This window comes from Cyprinodon tularosa, unplaced genomic scaffold, assembly GCF_016077235.1.
Source record: "Cyprinodon tularosa strain WSP-4 unplaced genomic scaffold, ASM1607723v1 ctg304, whole genome shotgun sequence".
Taxonomy (NCBI): Eukaryota; Metazoa; Chordata; class Actinopteri; order Cyprinodontiformes; family Cyprinodontidae; genus Cyprinodon; species Cyprinodon tularosa.
This window is the reverse complement of record NW_024039013.1, coordinates 1,495,907-1,519,697: the sequence shown is the minus strand read 5'-3', so window position 1 is coordinate 1,519,697 and position 23,791 is coordinate 1,495,907. Positions and strand designations below refer to the sequence as shown.

Sequence of the window (23,791 nt, the reverse complement as noted above, 5' to 3'; positions counted from 1 at the left end):
AAAAAACAGCCACACAACTTATAACTCTACTTAAAATAACTAACTACCTAATGATATAAACTAAAAGTCATCGATCATTTCTGAAAACATCTTTAGGCAAACCCTTATTGAGCTGTGGAGAACCACAGTACTAGATTAGTGCCTCATAAGGAGTTTTCAATAATTCTGTTTAATTTTATCTGAGTCTATTTCCTCATGCCAGCTGCAGCCAATGGTCTGTCTTACTTTTGTTGATTAGTCTGGTTTATGTTACATTTACGGTCCTCAACATTAGTAAAACAAAACAGATCAAAGCCCCTTTTTTTTTTTACGTGGACATGAACCAAACATTTATGACAATGATCACCCCAATTCAAATCAAAGGAACCGATTAACAAACTCACCAAACACAGGGCAGCTGCAACCAGTTCTGATAACGAACATCCTCATCTTTTTTTAAAGTGCTGCGTTCTGCTCCTCATCTATACATTAACAGCTGCCTATCAGCTTACGTGCTCTTTCTACTGTAATAACAGTCTACACGCAAAATTTCCACCCGCATAAATAAAACAGCAAAATCTGGGATATTTCTGGGGACAGCTTTAGCCAGGGACAGGTGGTCCAAAACAGGGACTGTCCCTGGAAATCAGGGACGTCTGGTACTGTTGCTAAACCAGTATAAATTGGGAGCAAAATTCAAAAATCTGTTCAAACAAGATGGAATGCTAGCGGTTCCCTTGACAACATATAAGATGTAGTATCATTATTATCTGATTTTTACGGCTCTGACATTAGCTGTGTGTGAACTTCAGCCCTAACCCCTAAATCACTATATAGAGCAGGGACTATGTAGTGGACTTTACAGTGCACTCAGTTTTTGGACCGTTTGGACAAATGATCACTACTTTTCTTCCCCGTTGGTTACGTGACTCCGCCTCCCTGCACTAGGACACTGGCCGTGTCCGAATGCACGTCCTAATCACTATATAGGGCACTATATAGTATGCCATTTTAAATGAGTGTCCGAGCGTCTAGTGGATGAAAAAGTAATGGGCTCAAAATTACCCACGATGCACCTTCAAAAGTAGTGCTCATCAATGGTTACTAGACAAGCAGATATATCCCAGAATGCTTTGCGTGGAGAGCTCTCCTTGCAAAGCATTATGGGATTTGCTGTCACAGCGTCCCGCTGTCGCTACCCGATAGGGATAACAAGTAAGAAAGAAGGCGCAGGCACCATGCAGGGAGCAGAGTCACATGACTGGGAGCAAAAAGTAGTGATCATGTGTCCAAATGGTCAGTTTACAGAGTTTACTATAAAGGCTGCTATATAGTCTCTGCTCTATATAGTGATTAAGGGGTTAGGGCGGATGTTCAGACACAGCCACTGTCACAACAAGGAGAGCTCTACTCACAAAGCATTCCGGGATACATTTGCGCCTCGTGACCATGGATGATGACTACTTCTAAAGGTGCACTGTGGGAAATTATGAGCCCACTGTCTCTACCCAAACTATCAGGGAAGCACTATCCGTTCTGCACATGCGCTATCAGCTCATTTGAGCATGCGCATCCACATAGACATTCGGGTCGTTTTTCGATTTTATTTTGTTAAAAGTACGTAAATTACATTTTCCCTCCTCAAAGATAGTGAAGGCACTAAAATATAATGTGTTAAAGGTTAACAATGTATTTCCTGAGAAATAAATGCCTTAAAATCCTTTCTGTTTTATCACTTATCTCTGCCCAATCTGCACCGGATCCTGCGCTACTTCCGGTGGCTAACTTTTTCGGCTTTGGATTTAAACATAAATCTAGTCTTTTATGTTTTCGTTTTGTTTTAATCTTATGCTATATAGTGCGTAATCTAAAGAAGGAAACAACTAAAATGCAGATAAACATGGTTTGATCACATTTTGCCGGACTGCCCTGAGCATGTCCCATGATGACGTCAGAGAAGCAGTTTAAGGGAGAAAATGTAAAAAGCATAGAAATTGTCTCACAGAAGTCGTAAAACATTTGTTAAAGATGTGTATTAGCAATATTTGGTGAGACAAGGATAGAAATAAGTCTTTTTAGTACCATAATTACATTATTTTAGGACACCTGGATGTATATCTGTTCGCGCATGCGCAGAATGGATCGTGCTTCCGGATTGGGTAGTGACACCCACTACTTTTTCATCAAATAGATGTTCGGACAAATGGCATAACTACTATATGGCATCTTTAGTGATTAGGGCGGACGTTGAGACACAGTCCATTACTAAAAAAGACTGAAGAGGACAAGCCAGCAAGCAAGTGTTAAATTAGCATCAGTCACAAGCTAGTTTAAGCGGAAAGTAAACCTTTTTAAATAACTTCTACCAAGGTGGGGTATAAACTTAGCCTAGCAAACTAGCCCCACCCTCCAGCGGCCAAAATCATTTTCGCCTGCGAGTGGTCTAGCCTTGATCAATGCCCAAGGCCCAAGAACTGGCGGGCCACACAATGCAGAGATGTGTTTTGAATTTTTGGATGCAAAGTGGGCAGGGTTTTGAGGGTGTGACGACGAAGCTGCACGACGCTGGCGAAAACACAACATGGAAGATGTTAAACAGTTCTCGTTGGACTCACGTTTAGAATCAGTTTTGGAAGGATAAGACGTGGGTTTTTTTGTTGAAACGTGAGCAGGAAGAGGCTCGACGCTCATTCATTTTTAAGAAGGACGTATTCGCCGTTTTACCAACAGGCTGTTTACACTCCCCCACCAACTTTCCGTCGCCCCTTCCTACGTCACAGTCAGTTGCGCTCATTGATCAGAGCGTTGGCCAATAGGCACAGACATGGTTTGAATAACAACAGGTTGTTCTCATCAACAATCTTCTGATGTCTCATTCATCGGGGCAAGAATAAATTACATATTTAATCTGGTTTATCAGGCTAGTTTAAACTGCTTCCTTAACAATAACTGACAATATATATATCCTCATTAGCAGCAACTGATTCAAATTTAAGAGGATTAAGTGGCTCGAAATTCTGACATTACTAGCACCATCACCAAGCTAGTCCAAGACATAAACAATCTTTTTAAATCAGTTCTTACAAGGTAACATCTAAACTCTTTCATCACTAACAACAGCTGTGATGTGTCATCCTTTGACAAGATTTTAACTGATTTTAAAATCCAACATTTAAAAACACTTGGTTAAATATTTTTGATTTAACAAATTTTATTAATTTAAAATTTTTAAACTGACTTTCAAATGCCGCAATCCACTTGCATCCAAACCACTCAGCCACTGTACATATAGACCTCAGGCCAATAGCAGATCCACCAGAGATGCCTCTGATGGTGCCTTTCCTTAAAGCATCTTTTTGCTCAAAGTACTCTGGAATGCAATCCCTATCAATTAAAAGTCTGGGACCAATTTTAACTTCTTTAAAAACAAAATAACTCAGGCTGTGTGAAAAACAGTACTGTATTCAAATTTAATATATTCAACTGCTGTGTTTGAGTCCCTCCCCATTGGATTGTACGGTAACTGCATATGTTAACATCACTACAAATTCTTTGAACACAACTTTATTTGTATGTGTATTGCTCATAGAAGCCCATCTAAAAACAAGTGCTCCAAATTAGCTAACATTATTAACACCATGATATCAGCATGGGACTGCTGTTTTATCCAGCTTGTCTTTGTCATTGTGCATCTGTTCCTATAAAATAAGCAATAAAATAAAAATGTGACCTTGAAAACCTCATTAGCAATGTCTTCTTCAGAATAAAATGAGCATTAAGGCTTTCAGACTAGTTGAAGAAAGCGTTTTAATCAGTTTTAACAAGGCAGATGTAAAAATTTTTTGTATTATCTTAAATTATTGCTCTAGTTTGCAAACAATCCTAACCACAACTCTCACAAGCTTATCAGGCATATCATTACGACCAACAACCTAGCAATGCGTTGGTTTGCGCTTCTTCCTGTTCTGACCCCGGGAGGCATGGCACGCACGGGATCCCAGCAGCATTCGGCACCAGGATAATAGCTTTAATTCCAGTAAACTGGAAGCTATTGGACTGATTTGTCCTGCACATCCTAAAAATGCTTAATTGAAAATCTGAGGAATTAGGTAAACTAAGTAACTCAAAGTGCTTGTGATGTTTCACAATCATTTCCTGAGCCATTTATTTTGGTTTGAGGAAGGGTGTAGTATCCTGTTGAAACAATGCAGCATTTTCTCATAGTGCATCCTAATGCCATGATAAACATCTAATATCTAACAGCAAGTGTAAGTCTCCTCTTCCATTGCTCTGTAGTCCAGTCTTATGCCAGCATTATTATCATTTGTGTACAGGCCTCAGCATTGGTTCACTGACTGGTTTGTTTTCCATCAGAGGCAGCATTAACTTCATCAGCATCATGAGCTGCATCAGCTTGTAAGGAACCTTGTGACTCTGTCAGTGGTGACAGAACTAAAGTGGTGGACTCATTTCATGTTTGATAGCAATTGACCACTGCAACATCTGAATGTTCTTCCAACGTCTAACATGTCGACTTTGGGGACAAAATGTCCCATTGCTGCTGAATGTATCCAAAACTCTAACAGGTAGAATAAAGAAAACATAATTAAAAATGTTTGGAGTGAACTTTCACCTCTTTCATATGTCTTAACTGTGCAATTTTGGTTGTTTCATATACAACATTTATTAGGTAAGAAATGGTGGAATGTTATCACGTATTCATTCATATTGGCCTGGCAGATATTGTGAACTGCCTTTAACAACTGAATTTTGAAGATATGTTCCAGGTTATACGATCTAGTGTGCAGAAAGGTGGTTACACGGCTTATTGAGTAATATTTCAGTAAATAACACTTGATTAAATAATACCTACCAAGAGAAAGCTGCTTAGAGTAATTTTTCCTTTAATCTGGGATAATAATCTCTCGTATTTCAAACGATTCAATGGCACTATATAGGATTGAAACCAAATAACTGGAAAAAGAGGGAAACAGATGTTAACATAAAATTTAATTAAACTACAAATAAGAATGCAGCATTTTATCTTTTTACTGCCATCCTTTATATGAAGGAAATATATAAAACAACAGATTGGGTAAATTTGAAATTTTCATCTAAATAAATTTTAGATGAAAATTGAATTTTCATCTTAATAAGATGAAATTCTCCAGAGAGCTAAAAATCTGTCTAAGTAAATGGTCGTGGTATGGTTAATTTAACAGCATAAAGTGGATGCTAAATGTAGAAACCAGCGAAGGGAATAAAATACCCGATATTGTACCTTGAACGAATCATAATGTTATGCCTTAGCAGTGTCATATTTGTTTAGAATAATTTTAAATATACAAGTCTTGCTGAATCTAGAGGGAAATAGATTAAGCAAAACGCTTTAAATAAAATGATATCCAGATATTTTAATTTCCTTACAAACTGATCTTGACTGCATTGCATTCAGGGGTGGAGCTAGATGGGAGGCCAGGGGTGGCCATGGCTACCCTTAGCCAATCATTGCCCACCCCTGTAGCCATCCATACCATTTTTCCCCCTCCAATACAGATGGTGTCAGCAGTAATACTCTCAGGTGGAATATTCAAAACATTTAAAACTTTCATATATTAACCATTACTTGACAACAAAAACACTGTGGTTAATTATGCACATTAAAATACTAACATTAAAGATGATAAGTAGATTTCTGTTTTATGGGGTAAAGAGAAAATGATGAGTCTCTGCAAGTCATTTAGGAGTCTTCAGTGAAATCATAAATAAATAACTATTTTAATAAAAACGTATTAAATAATACATTTATGTAGATATTAGTACTTGTAAATATCAATTTTATTCAGAATGATTGTTGATAAAAGTAGGTAAATAAAGACAATGGAAAAGATGTTCATCCAAAACTCCACTTTACCTTTTATCTAGAAAGCAGGGATGTTTAAATCTATGTGTCTATTCGTTAGCAAAGGCTGTAGGAAAGTATAGTTTGTCTTTATTTAGAAAATATGGATGTTTTGCTTGTTAATTGTTGTTCTCGTTAACACCCCTCAGTGCACATTAGTTATTGCCTGGCCACCCTAATAAGCATTTCCTGGCTACGCCTCTGATTGCATTAGATGGACAGCATTGACCTAGATTTAAATTAAAGTCTCTTTAGATGACATTTGTGGAGAACTGTCAGACAAAACTAAATAATAATTTATTATTATCTCCAAACATTACTTTTGAAAAGCTATACATTTAGATTAGTTTACAGACTAAAATTCAACCCCCAACATAAATGTTTTGTTTTGTTTTTTTTAGCCTTGTGCTGAAGTGTGTCTCTGATCTGAAGTGATGGCCATCAGATGTGGCAGCAGGCCTCGGCAGAGATGTGCTGTGACATAATTTCTGGACAAGCCAGTGCGTTTTTGTTGCTATTAATAAAACCCTTTTCCAGTCCAACAACAACAGAGAGGGAAACAACCTACCGAGCAGCAGCAGCCGATGCGTCTGTTTATACTCCCTCTTGAGCTCCTTAAGCACCCTGTCAATATCTTTACTGACTTTCCTCGCCTCCTTCTCGGCCTCCCTCTCCTCCACCAGCAGTCTGTCCCAATGTTTCTGCTTCTGGCTGCTGTTTTTGAGCGGCAGCTGCAAGCGTCGGCTGCGCTCCTTCCCTGCGCCCTTGCCGCTGCTGCCTCCTCCGTTCTGAATAAGCACCCCGTCTGTCCCGGTGTCCCCGCGGCGGTGCTCCCTAGCTGAGTCCCCTGTGCGCACCGGGCCTCCGCCGCGTAGCGATGAAGTCTCCCCACATCCTGCGGCGTCCTCCTGGCGAGCTGCCCCGGCGCGGCTCGGCACGACGGCGGCGTCCGGAGGCTGGTCCGAGTCCGAGGTAGCGTTGGAAATAGAGCCGCTCAGGTCCCCGAAGAGCCGGGGACGCAAACTGTAGCACAGCCCCATGTTAAAACCAATATTAGTCTGTGAATGTGATTTTTCATAAATCAAAATATTAAAGAAAATCGCAGATGCGCCACCGAAACCCCCTCCCTTAACGAGCCATCGTCACATTCGAGCTCCAGCGACGCGATTTAAATCCGAATCCAAGGCGAAAATACGAATGAATTACGCTCAGACATTTGCTATATGTCATCTTGCATTTCCCCCCCTCCAGTCAGCCTTCGCTCAGTAGATAGTGGATCACCTGATCGTTGAGTGGACTCTGCGGATCCACCTTACCGTAAGTTACCAAAAGCGCAGCCTGGGAGAAACGCCGCGGCTGTCCACTGAGCGCAAATCCGCCTGCACAGTTCTTAGGTGCAATGCAAGAAGAAGGTGCGTCATGTTACTATAGTATGGCCATTTCAAGAATGCTGGCCACGATTTTCATTCCTCACATTTCATGCCCGCATGTCTGCAGAAGGAGGAGCTGCTCAGAGACAGAAGAATGTAAATATTTGTTGAAAAACGTGCGCTCCCAACAATGTTTATGCCATAAATCCCATATTTTCATGTTTATTTATATTCATTTTCTAAACTTCACAGCTACTTTTCTAATTCCAGTTCACATTCTTATTTTCAGTCTATCAGTGATTTACAATTTTAAATAACCTCTCAACATAAGAGATATATCCCAGTGTTTACTTGCAAATACATCAATCAATTATCTTTTTAAGTATTATGGAGCTAGAGTTTAGTTCAAAGCATCTAAACTTATTTTATTTATACTCATATCAAAATATAATGAACTTTTGATTTGACACGAATTAACGAGTTTAGGGAATTAGGTCAAATACTTATTCTTATTGTGTGGGACAATGTACGCAATAAAATCAAGTAAATTGAAAGTAGATTGCTTTAGCAACCTTATGTGGGTTAGAAAACAAAGCTTAAACAAAATTAGACAGGAAAACAGGAGTCTCTAAACTTCCCTGCTCCTTTTCTAATTGCAGTTCATATAATTCATTTAAGTCTACTAGTAACTTAAAAAAAAAAACATATCAATTTACACTTTTAAAAGCTTTTAATCTCTCAACATAATTGATATATCCCAATGTTCACTTGCAATTACATCAATCAATTATCTTTTATAGTATTATGGAGCTAGAGTTCAGTTGAAAACATCTAAACTTATTTTATTTATACTCATCTCATATATCATGAACTTTTGATTTGATACGAATTAACGAGTTTAGGGAATGAGGTCAATTAGGTCACATACTTATTCTTATTATGTGGGACAATGTACGCGATAAAATCAAGTAAATTGAAAGTAGATTGCTTCAGCAAACTTATATGGTTTTGAAAACAAAACTTCAACAAAATAAGAGAAAGCGTGCAGGCATCAAATTAAACCACTAGATGGAGAACATGTAAGGTAAATTATAAAAAAAAAAAAGCTAGTTAGATTTATGGACGCTTTGGAGTAGGCAATATCTAATTACGTATAACCCAGCTCAGTGAAGAAGAGTACTGATATGTAATTGAGATATTACAAATATAATAGACCAAATTATACAAAACTATGAGCTATATCAATATCAGTGTAATAATGTAGAAAGTGAATGCTCTACCTGGACTCAAAAAAGGTAGTTTTTCTTCCATGTAGTCATCCAACAGAAAATTAAGCATCTTACCTGTTCTGTGGCAGCCAACTGGCTCTTGCAATGCTGATGATATAATCTTTTAAACCGACTTTATGATTAGGACCAGATTGTTGAATATAAATAAACTTTAGCCTAATTGCTGAATATAACGGGATAAGGAAGACATTTTATTCTTGGGATGAGTGCCTAAATCTCAGAGTTTAAGGTAAGACATATACAGATATACACGGAATGAATATAATTATTATCATTTAACTTGATTTTAATCTAAGTTAGGTTACAGTTGGTTTTAAGAATAACAATCTTTAAATCTTAACAGGCTGGAGGAGGAGCATCATCTTAAACATTAGTTCCTCTCTACAAAAATTACAAATTGGATTTTAGGCTGTTTTAACACATTTATGCACCGCCACCTAAAGCTCAGCTTTTTGCAGCTTCTAACAGTTTTTTTGTGGTTTGTTTTTTGCAGGACTACCATGTTTATGCAGATTGACATATGAAGTGCTTTCTTGGCATTTAAAGAGACTGTACCAAAACAAGGTACTCTTAAAAGCACCTCAGATCTGGAGTATAAGGGGCTCCTGAGGAGCTACAGCATAGAACAAAACTGAAGGATTAAAATGTGAGAAGGAAGGATTTAAGAGCAGGATTTGTATTTTTTGCAAATCAAAATACTGTCCCCCTAGTAGTAACAGTGGAAGTAGTTGTGAGAAAATATACAATTTGCATTCACAATTACATTGTTAACTCTTTATTTAAAAGATTATTTGACCAGCTCTAGTGGCCTTTATTTTGTTGTTCTTGAAAGTTTGCAGACAGGAAATAGGCTAAGAGAGGGGAGAGACATTTGGCAAAGGTCAGCAGGGCGGGGTCTTGAAACTTCAACACCCAGGTCATTCACTCGACCTCCATGCCACAGAAGCACCTCACTATCAACTCTTTAAGTTTAAAATATTTTGAAGCACACATAATACAATACAACAAAGTAAAGTAAGGATTTCTTAGGACATTTTCATGATGATGTTAATTCTGAGGCTTATTTTTCAGGTGTTAATAAAAGAAGTCTTTATTCTCCAATGGAGGATCAGGATCAGAAGTGCTCATATTTGAACAAAGATAAGACAAGTACATCTATCTAGTTAAAGGTAAGGGACAACTATCCTTTCAGGTGCTAAAAAACACAAACCTTCACTTCTAGGGTCCTTATTTTACTGTGTGTGATTCAATACAGTGTCCTGGGGTAGTTTAAAGCTATGCTTTTAATCTCCCAATCTGATGTAAACCACATAAAGAGATCAATGGCTACAGGAACATTAGACATTTCATTAATATATTATCATGCTGGGGGGGTCATTTATGGAATAAAACTTTTTATTGCATATATTTTAATACAAAAAATGTATTGGACAAAACATTTCTTCACTTTTTTGTCCAATAACGGAGCAACCGCCGCAATGTTTTTCTATAGCAACCTTTTCTATATTAAGAAAAGTTCACGTTTATTATAGAAAAACATTGTTTTGATCATTCTTACTGTGTTCATACATAAATCCTTAAATCGTTTTTTTTTAATGCAGTTTGGTCCTTTCATGTTTATTCAAATAAAACAAAAACAGTGGGTGAGTAGACATTGCTTTTAATTTTTAAGCAAAGTTTGCATATATAGAAAAATATACTATTCCATACCATTTTTAGCCATACTGCAAAACAGAACAGACAACAAGCTGGGAATGTTTAACAATCCTTTTGCACAATTAAAAGGCAAATTCAAGATTTATGTGGTCCTGGCTTTAGCATTCCAACGATGATCTTTGTCAACATGAGCACACTAAAAACAAACAATAAATTAATGGCATTTTAAAAGAAAAAAATTTTGTATCCCTCAGAGGAGGAAACATTACTGTACCTCAGTAAAGTCATTAAACCGGCTGGCATGAACTTCCAGGAGTTTAAAAATCTCAGTCCCATCACTACAGCCAAAGTCCCCGCGGTGCCTGCATAAACAGAAAAACATGAAGGGCAGATGAAAGCTGCCCCCATCATAGTACTACCTTTAGTTGAACAAAGTGAGCAAACTCACCCAATGAAAGCCACACATTTCTGGGATTCTGAGATGTTAGATAAGCACCGCCGGCAGCCAACAGGCCGAACAGGAGACCAGCTACCAGAGAGGTGACGCTGCCTGTGGGGGCGATTGTCATACTTCTGTTAAACCTCTCCTTCAAACGAAACAATAGTCCAGAATGTTGTGCAAACTCTTAACAGTTTCTATGTTGTCAGTAGGACCTTGTTATATCCACTTGGGTAGTTTTCTTTCTTTTGCTTTTAACTATTGATATAACCAGTGCTGCAGATACCTTTGCAGGAGCAGGAGTATTCATTTTAGTCACAACCACAAACTGTATTTTGTTGGGGCTTGATTAACCAACATGACATGTAGTTATCAAGAAGATACATACCATTTATAATTTTAAAATTCTTTGCAGATAAAAATCTTAAATTTTCACTTCGTTTTGAGCCCCTTTACTCAGCTTTTGATTTCAAAGTTTGAGGTACTCTGTTAAGAAGAGTCAGCCACAGGAAAACAGGTTACTTCAATTTTTAATCAGAAAGAAAAATCCTTAAACTTGTATTTTAAAATGAAGGCATTTCTTGAATCAATTTCAACTGAAGCATGATATATTTATCATTTATGTGTCAGATTTTTCATTGGGTCAAGTTGGTTGCTTATCTTTGGCCTGTTTAAACCTAATGATAATTGCCTGGTTCTCCTGGAGGTTTCTTCCTGTTAAAAGGGAGTTTTTTCCTCTCCACTGTCGCTAAAAGCATGATTAGTGTGAGGGATTGCATCGGAGTCAATCAGTCGATGCAATCAACTGGTTTTCCTTAGATAGAAAACTTTGAATCAATTTGACTGTATGATCTGGTGAAATGTAAAGTAACTTGAGATGACATGTGCTGTCAGTTGGCGCTATAGAAATAAACTGAATTGAATAATTACTTTATTTGTATCTGAACAAAGGTTAAAGGTAAAATCTAGCAATATACGATAAAAAAATGGAAAATGGACTGATTAAATAAAAATATTCCTTTTTTGATGTCATCCTTGTTAAACCATCTTTTCACTTAGTTTTGCTAAGGAGCTGTGTTTAACTAGTTTAAAAGCAAATAATTTTTCCAGTATATTTCAAACAACCAGTAAAACTTAAGTTTAAAAGTCTGCGGTGTCTATTCTATATGATTAAAAAGCATACCTGCTTTAGCATAACCTATAATTCCACCTGCTGACACACACAGAGCATAGCAAAAACCAATCCAGTCCATGACGGAACAACTCCCGTTTTACGTCACTAAAGCCAAAAAGAGGAAACAGATATTGACAATATAAGCAACCTAATCCAAACCTATCCTTGGTTACAAAATATGCTTAGTTAATTGGAAGCTAAGTAACTACGAAAAGCCATTAAAATTGTTACCCGGAAGTTTATTGGGCCAATCACTTCCGCTGTAACGGAAGTAAACCTTTCACAATAAAAGTTCCAGCCAATCACACTCAACTTTAAAATCTTCTGTGTCAAAATATAATAAAATTTAAAACCTTTCATAATTTTACTGGAATGACAAAAATTAAAATAATGATTCAGGTAACATAGGAACATATTTTAAATATTTAAAATTTCACCAAAAGTATAAGAAATACAATATAAAATTATGAAGTTATTATCCAAGAGCAGAAACTCAAGATTTGGATTTGAGGTGGATGCTTGCGTATTTTGCCTTGAAGAACCAGAAACTTTTGAGCATCTCTTCTATTCGTGTCGAGTCACAGGTTGCTTTTGGCAGAACCTGCATATTTGGTTAAGACCTTTTGAAATAAATCAAATATTAACATACAAGAATGACATTGCGAAGGATTTATCTGACATGGTCAATATTGTTATAAGTATGGTAAGATATCTAATACATGTATGTAAATGGAAAAATCTAAAACCTTCATTAATAAGTTTCAAAAACAAACTCAAAATCTTCTATTCATCTTAATCTCTGTTAGCAGACAATTATGGACACATACAAAAACTTTGTAGTGACATGTCAAAATTTCTGGTTTTATGACTCAACAAAATGCTAAAGTTAACATGATGCAAGTTACTGTTTTGGCACAGAATGAGTCCGTCTCTTATTTTCATGTAATTCTTTTTTAAGTTGCCTCGCACAAGTTGATCTACTGTATATGACTGTTAGTTTCTCTTTTTTGTAAGATAGAAAAGTCGAGATTCCTACTTGAAAATGTAAATTGTTTTTGTTCAAAAAAGGTCTCAAAATATAAACTACCGATATTGATACATAAAAACCAAAAGAGAGAAACAACATATCACCACAAAATATTTAACAGGCATTATTTAGCAATATCAGCCTTTACTCTAACCTTTGAAAAAGTCGAACACTTTCAAAAGCTTATAAACAATACAATTTATTGCACTTTTATTTACATTCAGATTTAATAGAAAAAAACTCAGAAACAGCTAACTAAAATTTTACCAAATTTCAAAGAAAAACTTAGTTGATTATGTGACAGTATTTAATCTGAATATTTTGGCAAACAGACATATGATTAAAGTATCATATTGCTGCAAAGAATGTTTGTATTAATAGCAAAGGGTAGTGGATTGTGTGGACACAAATATGTAGAACTTAATAGATATTTTTTAAAAACAACAAAAAAAGCAATCTGGCACCGCAAATGTTCAAAGTAAACTGAAACAGAGCCATAGACTGGTTCAGACATTTTTATTGTTTGACCGCCTTTTTTCCGCCAACTTTTTTCTTCTTCTTTTTAGGTTTGCTCTCATCCTTCACAATTACTTCTTCCATCGTCTCTCTGACCCTTTTCTTCTTGGTAAGTTCTTGAGTGAGATCTGAGCAGAAAAAGACAATGTTACCTTCTAAAAAGTTGCTTGATTGAGTTGCAAGATGCTCTATAACAAACATAACACAAGTACCAAATTAAGGTTGAAGTGACTGCTCTGTTACTTTAAGCCATGCCAAAATGTTAATAGTTCTTTTAATTTATTTTTAAAATTACAGTTGCATGTAACAGCTAAGTCTTAAAGATCCTAAAACAAGTTTGCAGAGTAAGATGAAAGCCAATGTTTTCAGCACTCCACCTTCAGATGTCGCTGTCTCAGATGGACCTTCGGATATCTGCTGCGCTGACGAAGGTCTCCACACAGCCAGGCACGTCAGTCTAGCTGTTGTGTTGATTTCCCCAAGTAGGATAGGGGGTTCCAGTTCCTGATTAGCAGCAGAAATATACAATCAGTATCTTATAAAATATTTCTTTAATTAGCAATCCTTTCTTTAAAGTGTTGATGACATGGTATTGTCATTTTCTTGTATTTTTTTTGTTGACCAAAACCTTAATACTAATGATCAATGTAATAATTCCGATGGTACCTACATAAAATAGTTTTGAATCAAAAAGACCTCTGCCATTCAGAGGACTCTAGCACCGCTCAGTTAATGAGGGAGAAAATGGGAGAAAGGTTCAAAGTAAAACAACTGAGAACTGGAACAGGGTTTTTTTTTTAAGGAGAGCAGCTAAAGTTTTCATGGCTTAAGATCCAGCTATGCCTTTGCCTTGGGTTGCAGCTTTTTGCTTCAATCCACATAAAGATGGCGTCTGTTTATTTAAGTTTCATGAGCTTCTTTAAAGTGGGTGAAGCAGGTCTGATAAGATCAGGAGAAGTTGAAGCACTACATGGCGTGTCTTCTGTCCTTGGAGCCTTTTGAGAAGGACGTGTTTTTTAATTTTGTTCCCTAATTGAAATACTTTCTTGAATGTTCGGAAAAATACTAAAGTGAGGAGCAGCAAACCACCATACCTATGACGCCCCCTGAGGGAGAGAGAGAAAATTAGCTGGTCTACGAGTCAGACACGGACGGATTGTCCTTAAAGGAATAGTACACCCAAAACATGATTAGCCTTCATTTTCTACTCACCCCCATGCTGAACAAAACTCTGGAGTACTTTTTTGATATCTCAAATGCATCTGGAGATCTGGGAGGCTTCTTGCTGTCTGCTGACATTCAAATAATGGAGGTCTATGGTGACCGAGACAGAAAGGTCCATAAAAGTCCACAAAAAAACGTGTCAATATTCCTCCATACTGCTCGTCCAATGTATTCCAAGTGTCCTGAGTGGGTAGCATCCAGAATTTCCTCGAAACGAAGTCATTTAGAATGTTTTTAGAGCATAAACAGTAGTGTATAGGATTTCCTGAAAGCGCGCACACGCGCGCTCACGACGCTACGGAAGCCGGCAGACCAAACCAGATGAAAGTGCGCATTCAGCGTCTGCTCTTCCAATAATGCAAGCGTAGAAGAAGAAATGTGCTGTTTACCTGTGCAAAGAAAGAAACAACGAAAGAAAAATGTCTGAGGACTTCAGTGTTGAGGAAGAGCATGAGTTCTTTGCCGAGCTGAATGCGCTGGTTTGGTCTGCCGGCTTCCGTAGCGTCGTGAGCGCGCGTGTGCGCGCTTTCAGGAAATCCTATACACTACTGTTTATGCTCTAAAAACATTCTAAATGACTTCGTTTCGAGTAAATTCTGGATGCTACCCACTCAGGACACTTGGAATACATTGGACGAGCAGTATGGAGGAATATTGACACGTTTTTTGTGGACTTTTATGGACCTTTCTGTCTCGGTCACCATAGACCTCCATTATTTGAATGTCAGCAGACAGCAAGAAGCCTCCCAGATCTCCAGATGCATTTGAGATATCAAAAAAGTACTCCAGAGTGTTGTTCAGCATGGGGGTGAGTAGAAAATGAAGGCTAATCATGTTTTGGGTGTACTATTCCTTTAAGAGCCATGTGATGTCGCTCCAAGCGCCTCACTTCAAGCTACACATCTGAGCAAAAAATACAAAAAATATACAGAAAGAACTGGAGGCTAATGTGAAGCTTAGATTACTATGATCACTACCAATTTTGTGGTAATAACATAAATCTGCGTTTTGTATTAGGCGTTTTATAGATCCATGGTTTTAACAGAAGCTTCAGAGGAATGTATGCTGTGTAATTTATAGAGGGGGTGGGGTTTCCCATTGTTTTTGGGATGGAAATAGGCAGATCCAACAACCCTGGCAACGATGGGAGTATAGAGTTGCTAGCTATTCCTTTAGCAATATAGAAAATAATATAAGATGCATTTGAAACTCGCGCTCATTTAAAGAAATAAATTATATACCGAATTCTATTTATACACTAATACCTGGTTATACTATCAGTACCAAAGGCGCAGCCATGTTTCCCGGTTGTGTGTTTTCCACCAGGTATGCTGTTGTCATACACCGTCTCCCTCTGGCTTAGAGTCTGACTCTGTAGGCTAGAGGTTAGCTATGGATGGTTTTGATCTGGAAGGTGTGATGCCTCCATATTAAAAAATAACATAAAAAATTACAAGATCACGTAATCAACACTTTAATGCATTGTTAATCCCACTATTACCGATAAGACTTAAAGATTCAAACACTCATCCCACCACAAGATTTAGGTCTGAGATGTCTATGGCCTTCTGGTATTTTAAACAGGTTATGGTGAAACAGGCCCACAGCACCACACATCTTCCGCATATCCTTGCAGTTAGCATAGCTTTACAGATTTTGTTTTAAATATATCTTATTGTCTCTTCTTGCTGTACATATGGAACATTTTAGCTAAGAAGCTAATTTCCGTAGCCCTTTTCTTGATGTAAGAAAGTGTTAATTTCTGCACGTTTTTCTGTTTTTCCTTCTAAAGAATAAAAAAAAGAAATTCTCTGTCAATTCAATCAATGTACTAAAATAAAAGAGTTAGAAGATGGCTTATTTAATTTTTTACACATTCTACTATTAGGTTAGGGCTGGGCGATAATTCAATAACGATATATATCGATCGATAGACGTGTGGCGCAATAGAAAAAAAGAGGGTCGATAAAAGTTCGATAAAAAAGAAACGCAGTTTTCCTTCCTTCTCATTGTAGCCTAGCATGTAGGTTTATGCTAGTCACTACTTCCTCCCAACCAATCACAATTGCGGACCCAGGCACGCCGTCACAAAGCGCCGCCCTCTCAAACCACAACACAGAGCACATGAAGCCGTGCAGCAAGGAGAGGCGGAGGAAATTATTCCAAAGAAGGGTTTCTGTAGTTCGGCAGTCTGGCAGTATTTCGGTCATGGCAAGTCGGACCAAAAACAAACCACAGTCATCTGGAAAATGTGTAGGGAACCAGTGAAAACCAAGTCTGATAACACAACCAACTTTTTTTTTTTTTTTTTTATCATCTCAGCCGCTCACACCCGCAGGAGTATGAGCTGTGTAATCCCCGGCGCGGTTCTCCTCAGAGGAATCTTCGGGAATTTCGGGAAAATATATATATATTTTCAGTTCTGGGCAGTTTCCCACGTAGTTCTAACAATTGAGATAAAAATGCTGAGGGGCCAGAAACTTCAAATTAATAACTCAGGTTAAAGCAGGAAACGGGGGCGGCGGCGGCGGTGGGGCATTTATTTATTTGTTATATTTATTTTGGTCACTTTTGTGGTCACTTTAGTTTATTCTTTGTCAGTATTTAATAACATAACTCAGGTCTCTTAAGTTATTTTTCTTTAAAACAATTCTGTTATGGTTAAAAAAGTTGGTTAAATAAAGATTTAATTCGAAGTCTGTGTTTGTGTTTTTTATTAAAATTAAATCATTTAGCAATATTATAAAAAGTCCAGGCAGAGCTGCACATAAAATATGGTTTCAAATCTTTTCAATAATTATCGATATCGATCAATATGCATTTTTTTTTTTTATCGATAAGCTTTTTTTCTATATCGCCCAGCCCTATATTAGGTAGCACTCAAAATTTCAGTGTATTGCTAATCATATATTCTGATTCATGGTGACAAAAGAACGAAGACAAACCTCATTGAGGTGGATTTTCCACATTTTGATGTAACCATCATTTGAGGCCGTTAACAGCACGCAGTAATCATCCACCATCAAACTATCAACAGCCTTTACCCTGAAACCACAGACATGAAACAATAACAGTCAAGCAAAGAATCATTCATACCCCTGGCCAATTTGGTTCTGGAGTTTTCTTTTAACTTTAGCAGGAGGATTCTATTGATAGAAAACTAAATAATTTGGACTGGCCCGGATAGAGTCCTAACTTGGATCTGAGAGGAAACCAGTGTAGGAAGCAAAAGACGAGGGTGACGGTTAGGAGGCCATCAAAACCTCAAACTCTTGGAGCTCCTCATTAAAAATAAATGTGTCGAATACCAGTGGAAACATGGAAGAACTGGTAAGCAATCATAATAAGGTTTTGATTGCAGAAATAATTTTTTCATTGATAATAGATGGATTTTTTTTTTGTAATATGCCAGGTTTTAATAATATTTTTAATGTAACATTGTTTTATTATCCTCCGAGAGATGCCTATCTAAATATTCCAGGGATATAAATAAATGATATATATTTTACCCTTATTTCTCATTAGGCTACCGCTGTCAAGCACTTATCATATTAAATATAATGTATAAAATATTAAATGCATTATTCATACAGAGATGGGTTATATTGTATAAGGCCAAAGACAATCCTAAATCTTACCTTGTTTCATGAGCCTTGAACTCACAAACCCATTTAGCTTTCAGCACATCACAGATCCTCACGGTTTCATCATCTCCTGCAACAGCCAGGACCGAGTTCTGAAAGACAAAAAAGGCTCAGAACCCCATGTTCAAATAGAGTGCTTCATTAATCCATTTTACTCTCCTTACTGATACCATACTGTATGAAACGGGAAACAACCCCTTTTCAGGCCAGGAAAGGAGACAAATTTTTTTCTAAGATTCAAAAGTTTTTAATCTTTTTATTCTTCATAGCCCAGTACCCTGTTAGTCAGCCTCAAAAAAATTAAAAATAGAAAAAACGAATAAATAAAAAAAACAAAAAAACAAACACATACAGTTTTCAAGGGAAGCGGCAGCCTTGTGGTTAGGGCATAGAGCATGGAAACTGGAGGAGCCCCACTCCCACAGACTGCCACTCTGGGTCTCTGAGCAAAGACCTCTAACCCCACACTGCTCCCCTGTCGCCGCACAATGGCAGCCCACTGCTCCCAAAGGAGATGGGTTAAATGCAGAGGGTTCATTTCGTTGCTCTGTAATTGTGACAGACAATAAAACCTGGAAAAACACAAAAACAACTTTTTTCCAATCGAAGGATGTGTGATATTTATCCTCATTATTGGCCAGTGTAAGTCATATTTTCAAAATAATATATCTATCCCATAAGTAAAACTGTGCTGAAATCAGCAATCAATGTTCAATTCTATATTATTGTCCTGTGTGCTTCACAATTTCAATGTCCAAACATTGGTGTTTGGACATAAACAATGTCAGCAGTGACTTTTTTTTCAGTGTCCTGAAATAGTAGGAAAATGCAAGTCATATTGGTAAATACTGGTTGTCTGTACTGACAGCAATAATAAAATTTACCCAAATGTTAATATTGGAGCTGGGCAATATGGCCAAAAAAATGTAATCACATATTTTTTTTATTTATTCGAATTACGATTTTTTTTCCGGATCCCGATTTTATTCCTTTTATCAAGACTAACTTCCTACTCTCACCGGTAGCCATGATTTTGCTTGCTGATCTGCACCTATGCTGCTTAATTTTTGATGCTTGCACAAGTTTAGTTCTGACTCACAGCTGATGCATCTTTGATGGTTGAGCTGCGCGGTCCAAAAGTGGGTCTGATGAGCGTTGGACGGAGCTAAACTATTATTTCTTTACCTGTAACAATGGCAGCTATATTTGCTGTGGTCAGTGGGTAAAAAGTAGTTTTAATACGAAAGTCCACCTAAAAAAACTTCATCTGTGTAGTCAGTTCATCAAGATTACAATCCTGCCTTCAAATATTATTTCCCTGTCAGAGCCGCTCAGACCTCCGTACACCGGAGGAGCTCTGTCACTAGGAACCCCGTTCAACAGCAGCCTCTGGCCCGGTCACCTCTTTGCGGTTTTCTGTTAGTGTTCACAGCGGCTGGAGGGCGTTTTTCACATCTGTAATCCAAACTGGAGGTACCACAATAATAAATCCGAACATATTTTACCGACAGATTTCGACATTTTTAATTCATTTAGGCGTTAAAGAACTGTTTCAGAGGAGTGATCACAGCGATTTGCATCAGCAGTGATGTGTCTGTCTCCCTGCCAGCTCCCAGATCAGCTTCTCTCATTGGTTGATGTGGCGCGTCGTGCAACAAAAGTTTAATTTTTCCAACTCCAGCAGATGCTGCTTCTGAACCGCATCACATGCGTAAGGTCCTCAGAAGCTCCCGACACAATGCTCCTGCTTCTCAAAACGGGCTGTGGGACCTTTTGCTGCGTCAAGATCGTCAACCATTGACTTTGCATGTAAACTAGCAGCTTCTGCTGCCTGTGCTGCTTGCGGTCTGAAAGTAGCATCACGCATCTAGGGAAGCTCCAGGGAGCCAAAATTGTGGCATTATACAAAAAAATATATCATTTTTTTCCTTTTTTTTAACTGCCCGAAAAAAAAAAATCTGAATTAATTCAGTGAATCGATTTTTTGCCCAGGCCTATTTCATATCGGCGCATCCTTGATATGGATGCCGCTCTGTTAACATTCATGACACCGAGTGTTGTTCTAGGAACTTACATTTAAGAACTTCACAGATGAGATTCTCTTCGGGTTTGTGACCGTTCCTGTTACAGACGCCGTCTCAAGCTTGTAGATATCAATTTTGTCGTTCACCACAACCACGTATCTGTCACCGTCTGGAGACCATCTGACTATTTGTGCATCTGATAAAAGGTACAAAAAAAACCACAAAAAAAACACGATGATTATAGCTATTTTCTAACAGAAACTAAAAGCTTCTATTTCCCATCCAGGTTGACGGCAAACTTACTCTGTTTGATGTTTTTGATAAAAGCCGATCTTCCATTGATGAGATTCCAGGTCCTTTAAAATTAAACGGAGTGAAGTTTTCTTTAAACAGCAGTAGTCCTTTCTTAAACAAAGACCTGAATATATCATAATTGATAAATATTGAATAGAAATAAAACGGACTGTATGGATAAATATGATGAGCAAATGGATTCAACTTTAAGAAATTCGGACAGAGAAAGGGGTCTGGAAAACATTTCCTTTCATAAGGATACTCAAATATTCAGAGCAAGAGCTTCCTAAAACCAAATTTCCAATGTGGGAACCCTGAAAGTATGCTTCTGATGAGCTGTGAGTATTACCTCAGGGTCTTGTCTGTCCCAACTGACAGCGCTAGCTTCCCCGACGGATGTACAGAGAGTGAAGTGACGTGACCTCTGAGGAAAGCCAAAGAACAATGAATCATGAGGAACAACTGATGCCAAACTCTGGGGAACTTGGTACTCACTTATGAGCTCTGATCGTTTTCATACACTCCCACTTCTTTGTGCTCCACACACACAGCAGCCCATCTTCTCCTCCACTCAGCAAGTGAGACGAACCATAGAACTCGAGGCAAGTGATGGAACCTGTGGAGCAAAGCAGTTACTAAAATAAAAGTTGCCCTAAAGTTTTCTTACCAAAACAAAAAACTTTCTTTTAATTTTTGAACCTTTCGTACCTTCATGATGTAGCAAGGCTCCATGCTCTGTTTTCTTTTTCATATCGTACAACTGGATTGTTTCATCTTTGCTCCCTGTGACCACAAACCTTTCGCTGGCTGCTACAGCTGATATTGAAGCCGTGTGAGCGTGGTGTGTAAAATCAGCTTTGGCAGTCCATTCCTGTAAAAAAAAAAAAAAAAGAAAAGCAAATATGTTGTAAGTTCTAAAAAACTGTTTATTCATATTAACATTCAGTATTATTTGCAATCATCTTTTAATATCTATTTAGCAATAATGCACTTTGCACAGTTCACTAGTAAGACCAGCAGGAAATCAATCCCACGGCATGATACTTCTGCTACCATGCTTAACAGTTGGTGCAGCCTTCTTACCTTCAAAAGCCTCAATTTGATTCCTTCAAACTTGGTTTGATAAAGGTTTACTGTCAGTTATTCCCAAATTAGAAAATGTAGGTATAGGGAGAAATTTAACAAAAACCAAATGTTCAATTTCAAAGATCACAAAATATAATCTCGAAGTAGCAGTGCCACTTATTTCACAATGACATCCCACCCCCTCCTAAAATAAAAATAATAAGTCCACTTACGTTATCTTCCGTGTTTACACGATATCCGAATGTGATTTGCTCATAGCTGCCAGCAATGAGCTCCAACACAGCGACCATGCTGCCCTGCTCCCAGCAACAGGGATGAGCTACTAGGCTAGCTTTTTATCTAAGTTTCCTCACTAACAACGGAGACGCCAATTGTTAGTGACAATCCCTTAAATCCTAAAGTGACGCATACATCAATTATAAAAAAGAATAAAAATTGAACCAAAACCACTAATAGAATAGAGGGCATGAACCGCTAGTCTCTTCTGTTTAGCTAAACATGCCCCACTACAAAACAACGTGTGTGTAGAGCGCATGCGCTGAGCGCGATTCCTTCCGGTTGATGTGGGATTTCAAATTAAAAGCCGGTTGAGGAATAAACAGGTAGTGCTCAAAAAATATACAGATAAAAAAATATAGAGATTTATGACGAAGGTACTTTTTATCAGTTTGATTAAACGGTATAATTCAACATGGAAAAAACAGAAAAACGCCCGTTTTCTCCTTTTTCTCCTCAGAAAACGATTCGTTTTCCCGTTTTGTGGTTTCTGCACATAAAACCAAAATCCAATAAACGGCTTGATTTTTGTTTTTTTGTTTTCGCCCCCTAAACGGAAAAACCAGTCAATTTTCGGTTTTAGAAGTGGGCGTGGCTTTCAAGCCCGCCGGTCCAGTGCCCTTCAAAATAAAGGCATGGCATGGAGAAACTTTCGTTGTATTTCCTGTCCTCATCGTAGCTTTTGCTTGTGTTCGAAATTAAAGCAGGTCTTATACATATATAAATATATACATATATTTAGATGTAATATATATTTATATTTTTTATAGCTACAGGGTTTACTCGGAATAAAGTCATCAGAGAGATTTAACTGCGACAGAACAGACATGGTAAATTTGACACTCACGACAGGTATTTTAAATGACCAGCAGATGTCGCTGTGCATCTATGGGACAATTAATCGCAATGTCAAGCGTATTTTACCTCCTCATAGTCAATAAATGGAACATTTATGAAACGGAGTGCTGTGTGAGTAACTTCATTTTTGTGGCGGTAAAAAATCTGGAATTTTTTTTTAGATATATCTGGGAAAACAGCCAATACAAACAGGAGTGAGGTAGAAAAAATTAAAGATCTCTCTCTCTATAAATATATATATATATATATATATATATATATATATATATATATATATATATATATATATATATATATATATATATATATATATATATATATATATATATATATATATATATATATATATATATAATGTTGAATCCACTGTGCTTTAACACATGTGGAATTATATAATTTTTAAAAAAGTGTGAAACTGCAAATATATCTTATATTCTAGGTTCTTCAAAGTAGCCACCTTTTGCTCTGATTACTGCTTTGCACACACTCTGCATTCTCTTGATGAGCTTCAAGATGTACTAGTTTGCCCTTTTGCTTTCACTCTGCGGTCCAGCTCACCCCAAACCATCCTGATTGGGTTCAGTTCCGGTGATTGTGGAGGCCAGATCATCTGGTGCAGCCCCCTATCACTCTCCTTCTTGGTCAAATAGCCCTTACACAGCCTGGAGGTGTGTTTGGGGTCATTGTCCTGTTGAAAAATAAATGATGGTCCAACTAAACCAAATCGGATTGAATAGCATGTAGCTGCAAGATGCTGTGGTAGCCATGCTGGTTCAGTATGCCTTTAAGTTTGAATAAATCCCCTAACTCAGCAAAGCACCCCCACACCTCCTCCTCCTTGCTTCACGGTGGGAACCAGGCATGTAGATTCCATCCGTTCACCTTTTCTCCGTCATAAAAAGACACGATGGTTGGAACCAAAGATTTCAAATTTGGACTCATCGGACCAAAGCACAGATTTCCTCTGGTTTAATGTCCATTCAATGTGTTCTTTAGCCTAATCAAGTCTCTTCTGCTTGTTGGCTGTCCTTAG

General features: G+C 37.6%; 3 protein-coding genes across 3 annotated transcripts in view; all 3 read right to left on the bottom strand.

Moving 5' to 3' along the window:
• LOC119787877 (guanine nucleotide-binding protein G(olf) subunit alpha) overlaps positions 1-7,253 on the bottom strand; it is a 97,544-nt gene extending 90,291 nt beyond the window's left edge. The window contains exon 1 of the mRNA XM_038291924.1: positions 6,450-7,253. Within this exon, the coding sequence (XP_038147852.1) occupies positions 6,450-6,921 (472 nt within the window). The 5' untranslated portion in view covers positions 6,922-7,253. The remainder of the gene's footprint in view (positions 1-6,449) is intronic.
• Positions 7,254-10,180: 2,927 nt separating this feature from the next.
• LOC119787901 (transmembrane protein 14C-like) lies at positions 10,181-12,059 on the bottom strand. The gene is made up of 5 exons (XM_038291957.1): positions 12,041-12,059; positions 11,819-11,914; positions 10,645-10,746; positions 10,471-10,558; positions 10,181-10,392 (listed from the first exon to the last, which is right to left on the bottom strand). Exons 2-5 carry the CDS (start codon positions 11,886-11,888, stop codon positions 10,332-10,334), a joined length of 321 nt encoding a protein of 106 aa, XP_038147885.1. The 5' UTR covers positions 11,889-11,914; positions 12,041-12,059; the 3' UTR covers positions 10,181-10,331.
• Positions 12,060-13,142: 1,083 nt separating this feature from the next.
• On the bottom strand, positions 13,143-22,150 carry pak1ip1 (PAK1 interacting protein 1). Its single transcript, XM_038291909.1, has 10 exons — positions 21,837-22,150; positions 21,247-21,409; positions 21,034-21,154; positions 20,888-20,962; positions 20,548-20,600; positions 20,295-20,440; positions 18,215-18,312; positions 17,522-17,621; positions 13,730-13,856; positions 13,143-13,480 (listed from the first exon to the last, which is right to left on the bottom strand). Exons 1-10 carry the CDS (start codon positions 21,912-21,914, stop codon positions 13,353-13,355), a joined length of 1,089 nt encoding a protein of 362 aa, XP_038147837.1. The 5' UTR covers positions 21,915-22,150; the 3' UTR covers positions 13,143-13,352.
• Between the last annotated feature and the right edge of the window lie 1,641 nt (positions 22,151-23,791).

Excerpts from the sequence above, each read along its gene's own strand:
- LOC119787901 (XM_038291957.1), bottom strand. The coding sequence starts at position 11,888 with ATGGACTGGATTGGTTTTTGCTATGCTCTGTGTGTGTCAGCAGGTGGA. Across the intron at positions 10,747-11,818 it reads TATAGGTTATGCTAAAGCAG|GCAGCGTCACCTCTCTGGTA; the intron begins GTATGCTTTTTA and ends TCGCCCCCACAG. Across the intron at positions 10,393-10,470 it reads GGTTTAATGACTTTACTGAG|TGTGCTCATGTTGACAAAGA; the intron begins GTACAGTAATGT and ends GTTTGTTTTTAG.
- pak1ip1 (XM_038291909.1), bottom strand. The coding sequence starts at position 21,914 with ATGGTCGCTGTGTTGGAGCTCATTGCTGGCAGCTATGAGCAAATCACA. Across the intron at positions 20,601-20,887 it reads GGGACAGACAAGACCCTGAG|GACCTGGAATCTCATCAATG; the intron begins GTAATACTCACA and ends TTAATTTTAAAG. Across the intron at positions 13,481-13,729 it reads TGAGACAGCGACATCTGAAG|ATCTCACTCAAGAACTTACC; the intron begins GTGGAGTGCTGA and ends TTTTCTGCTCAG.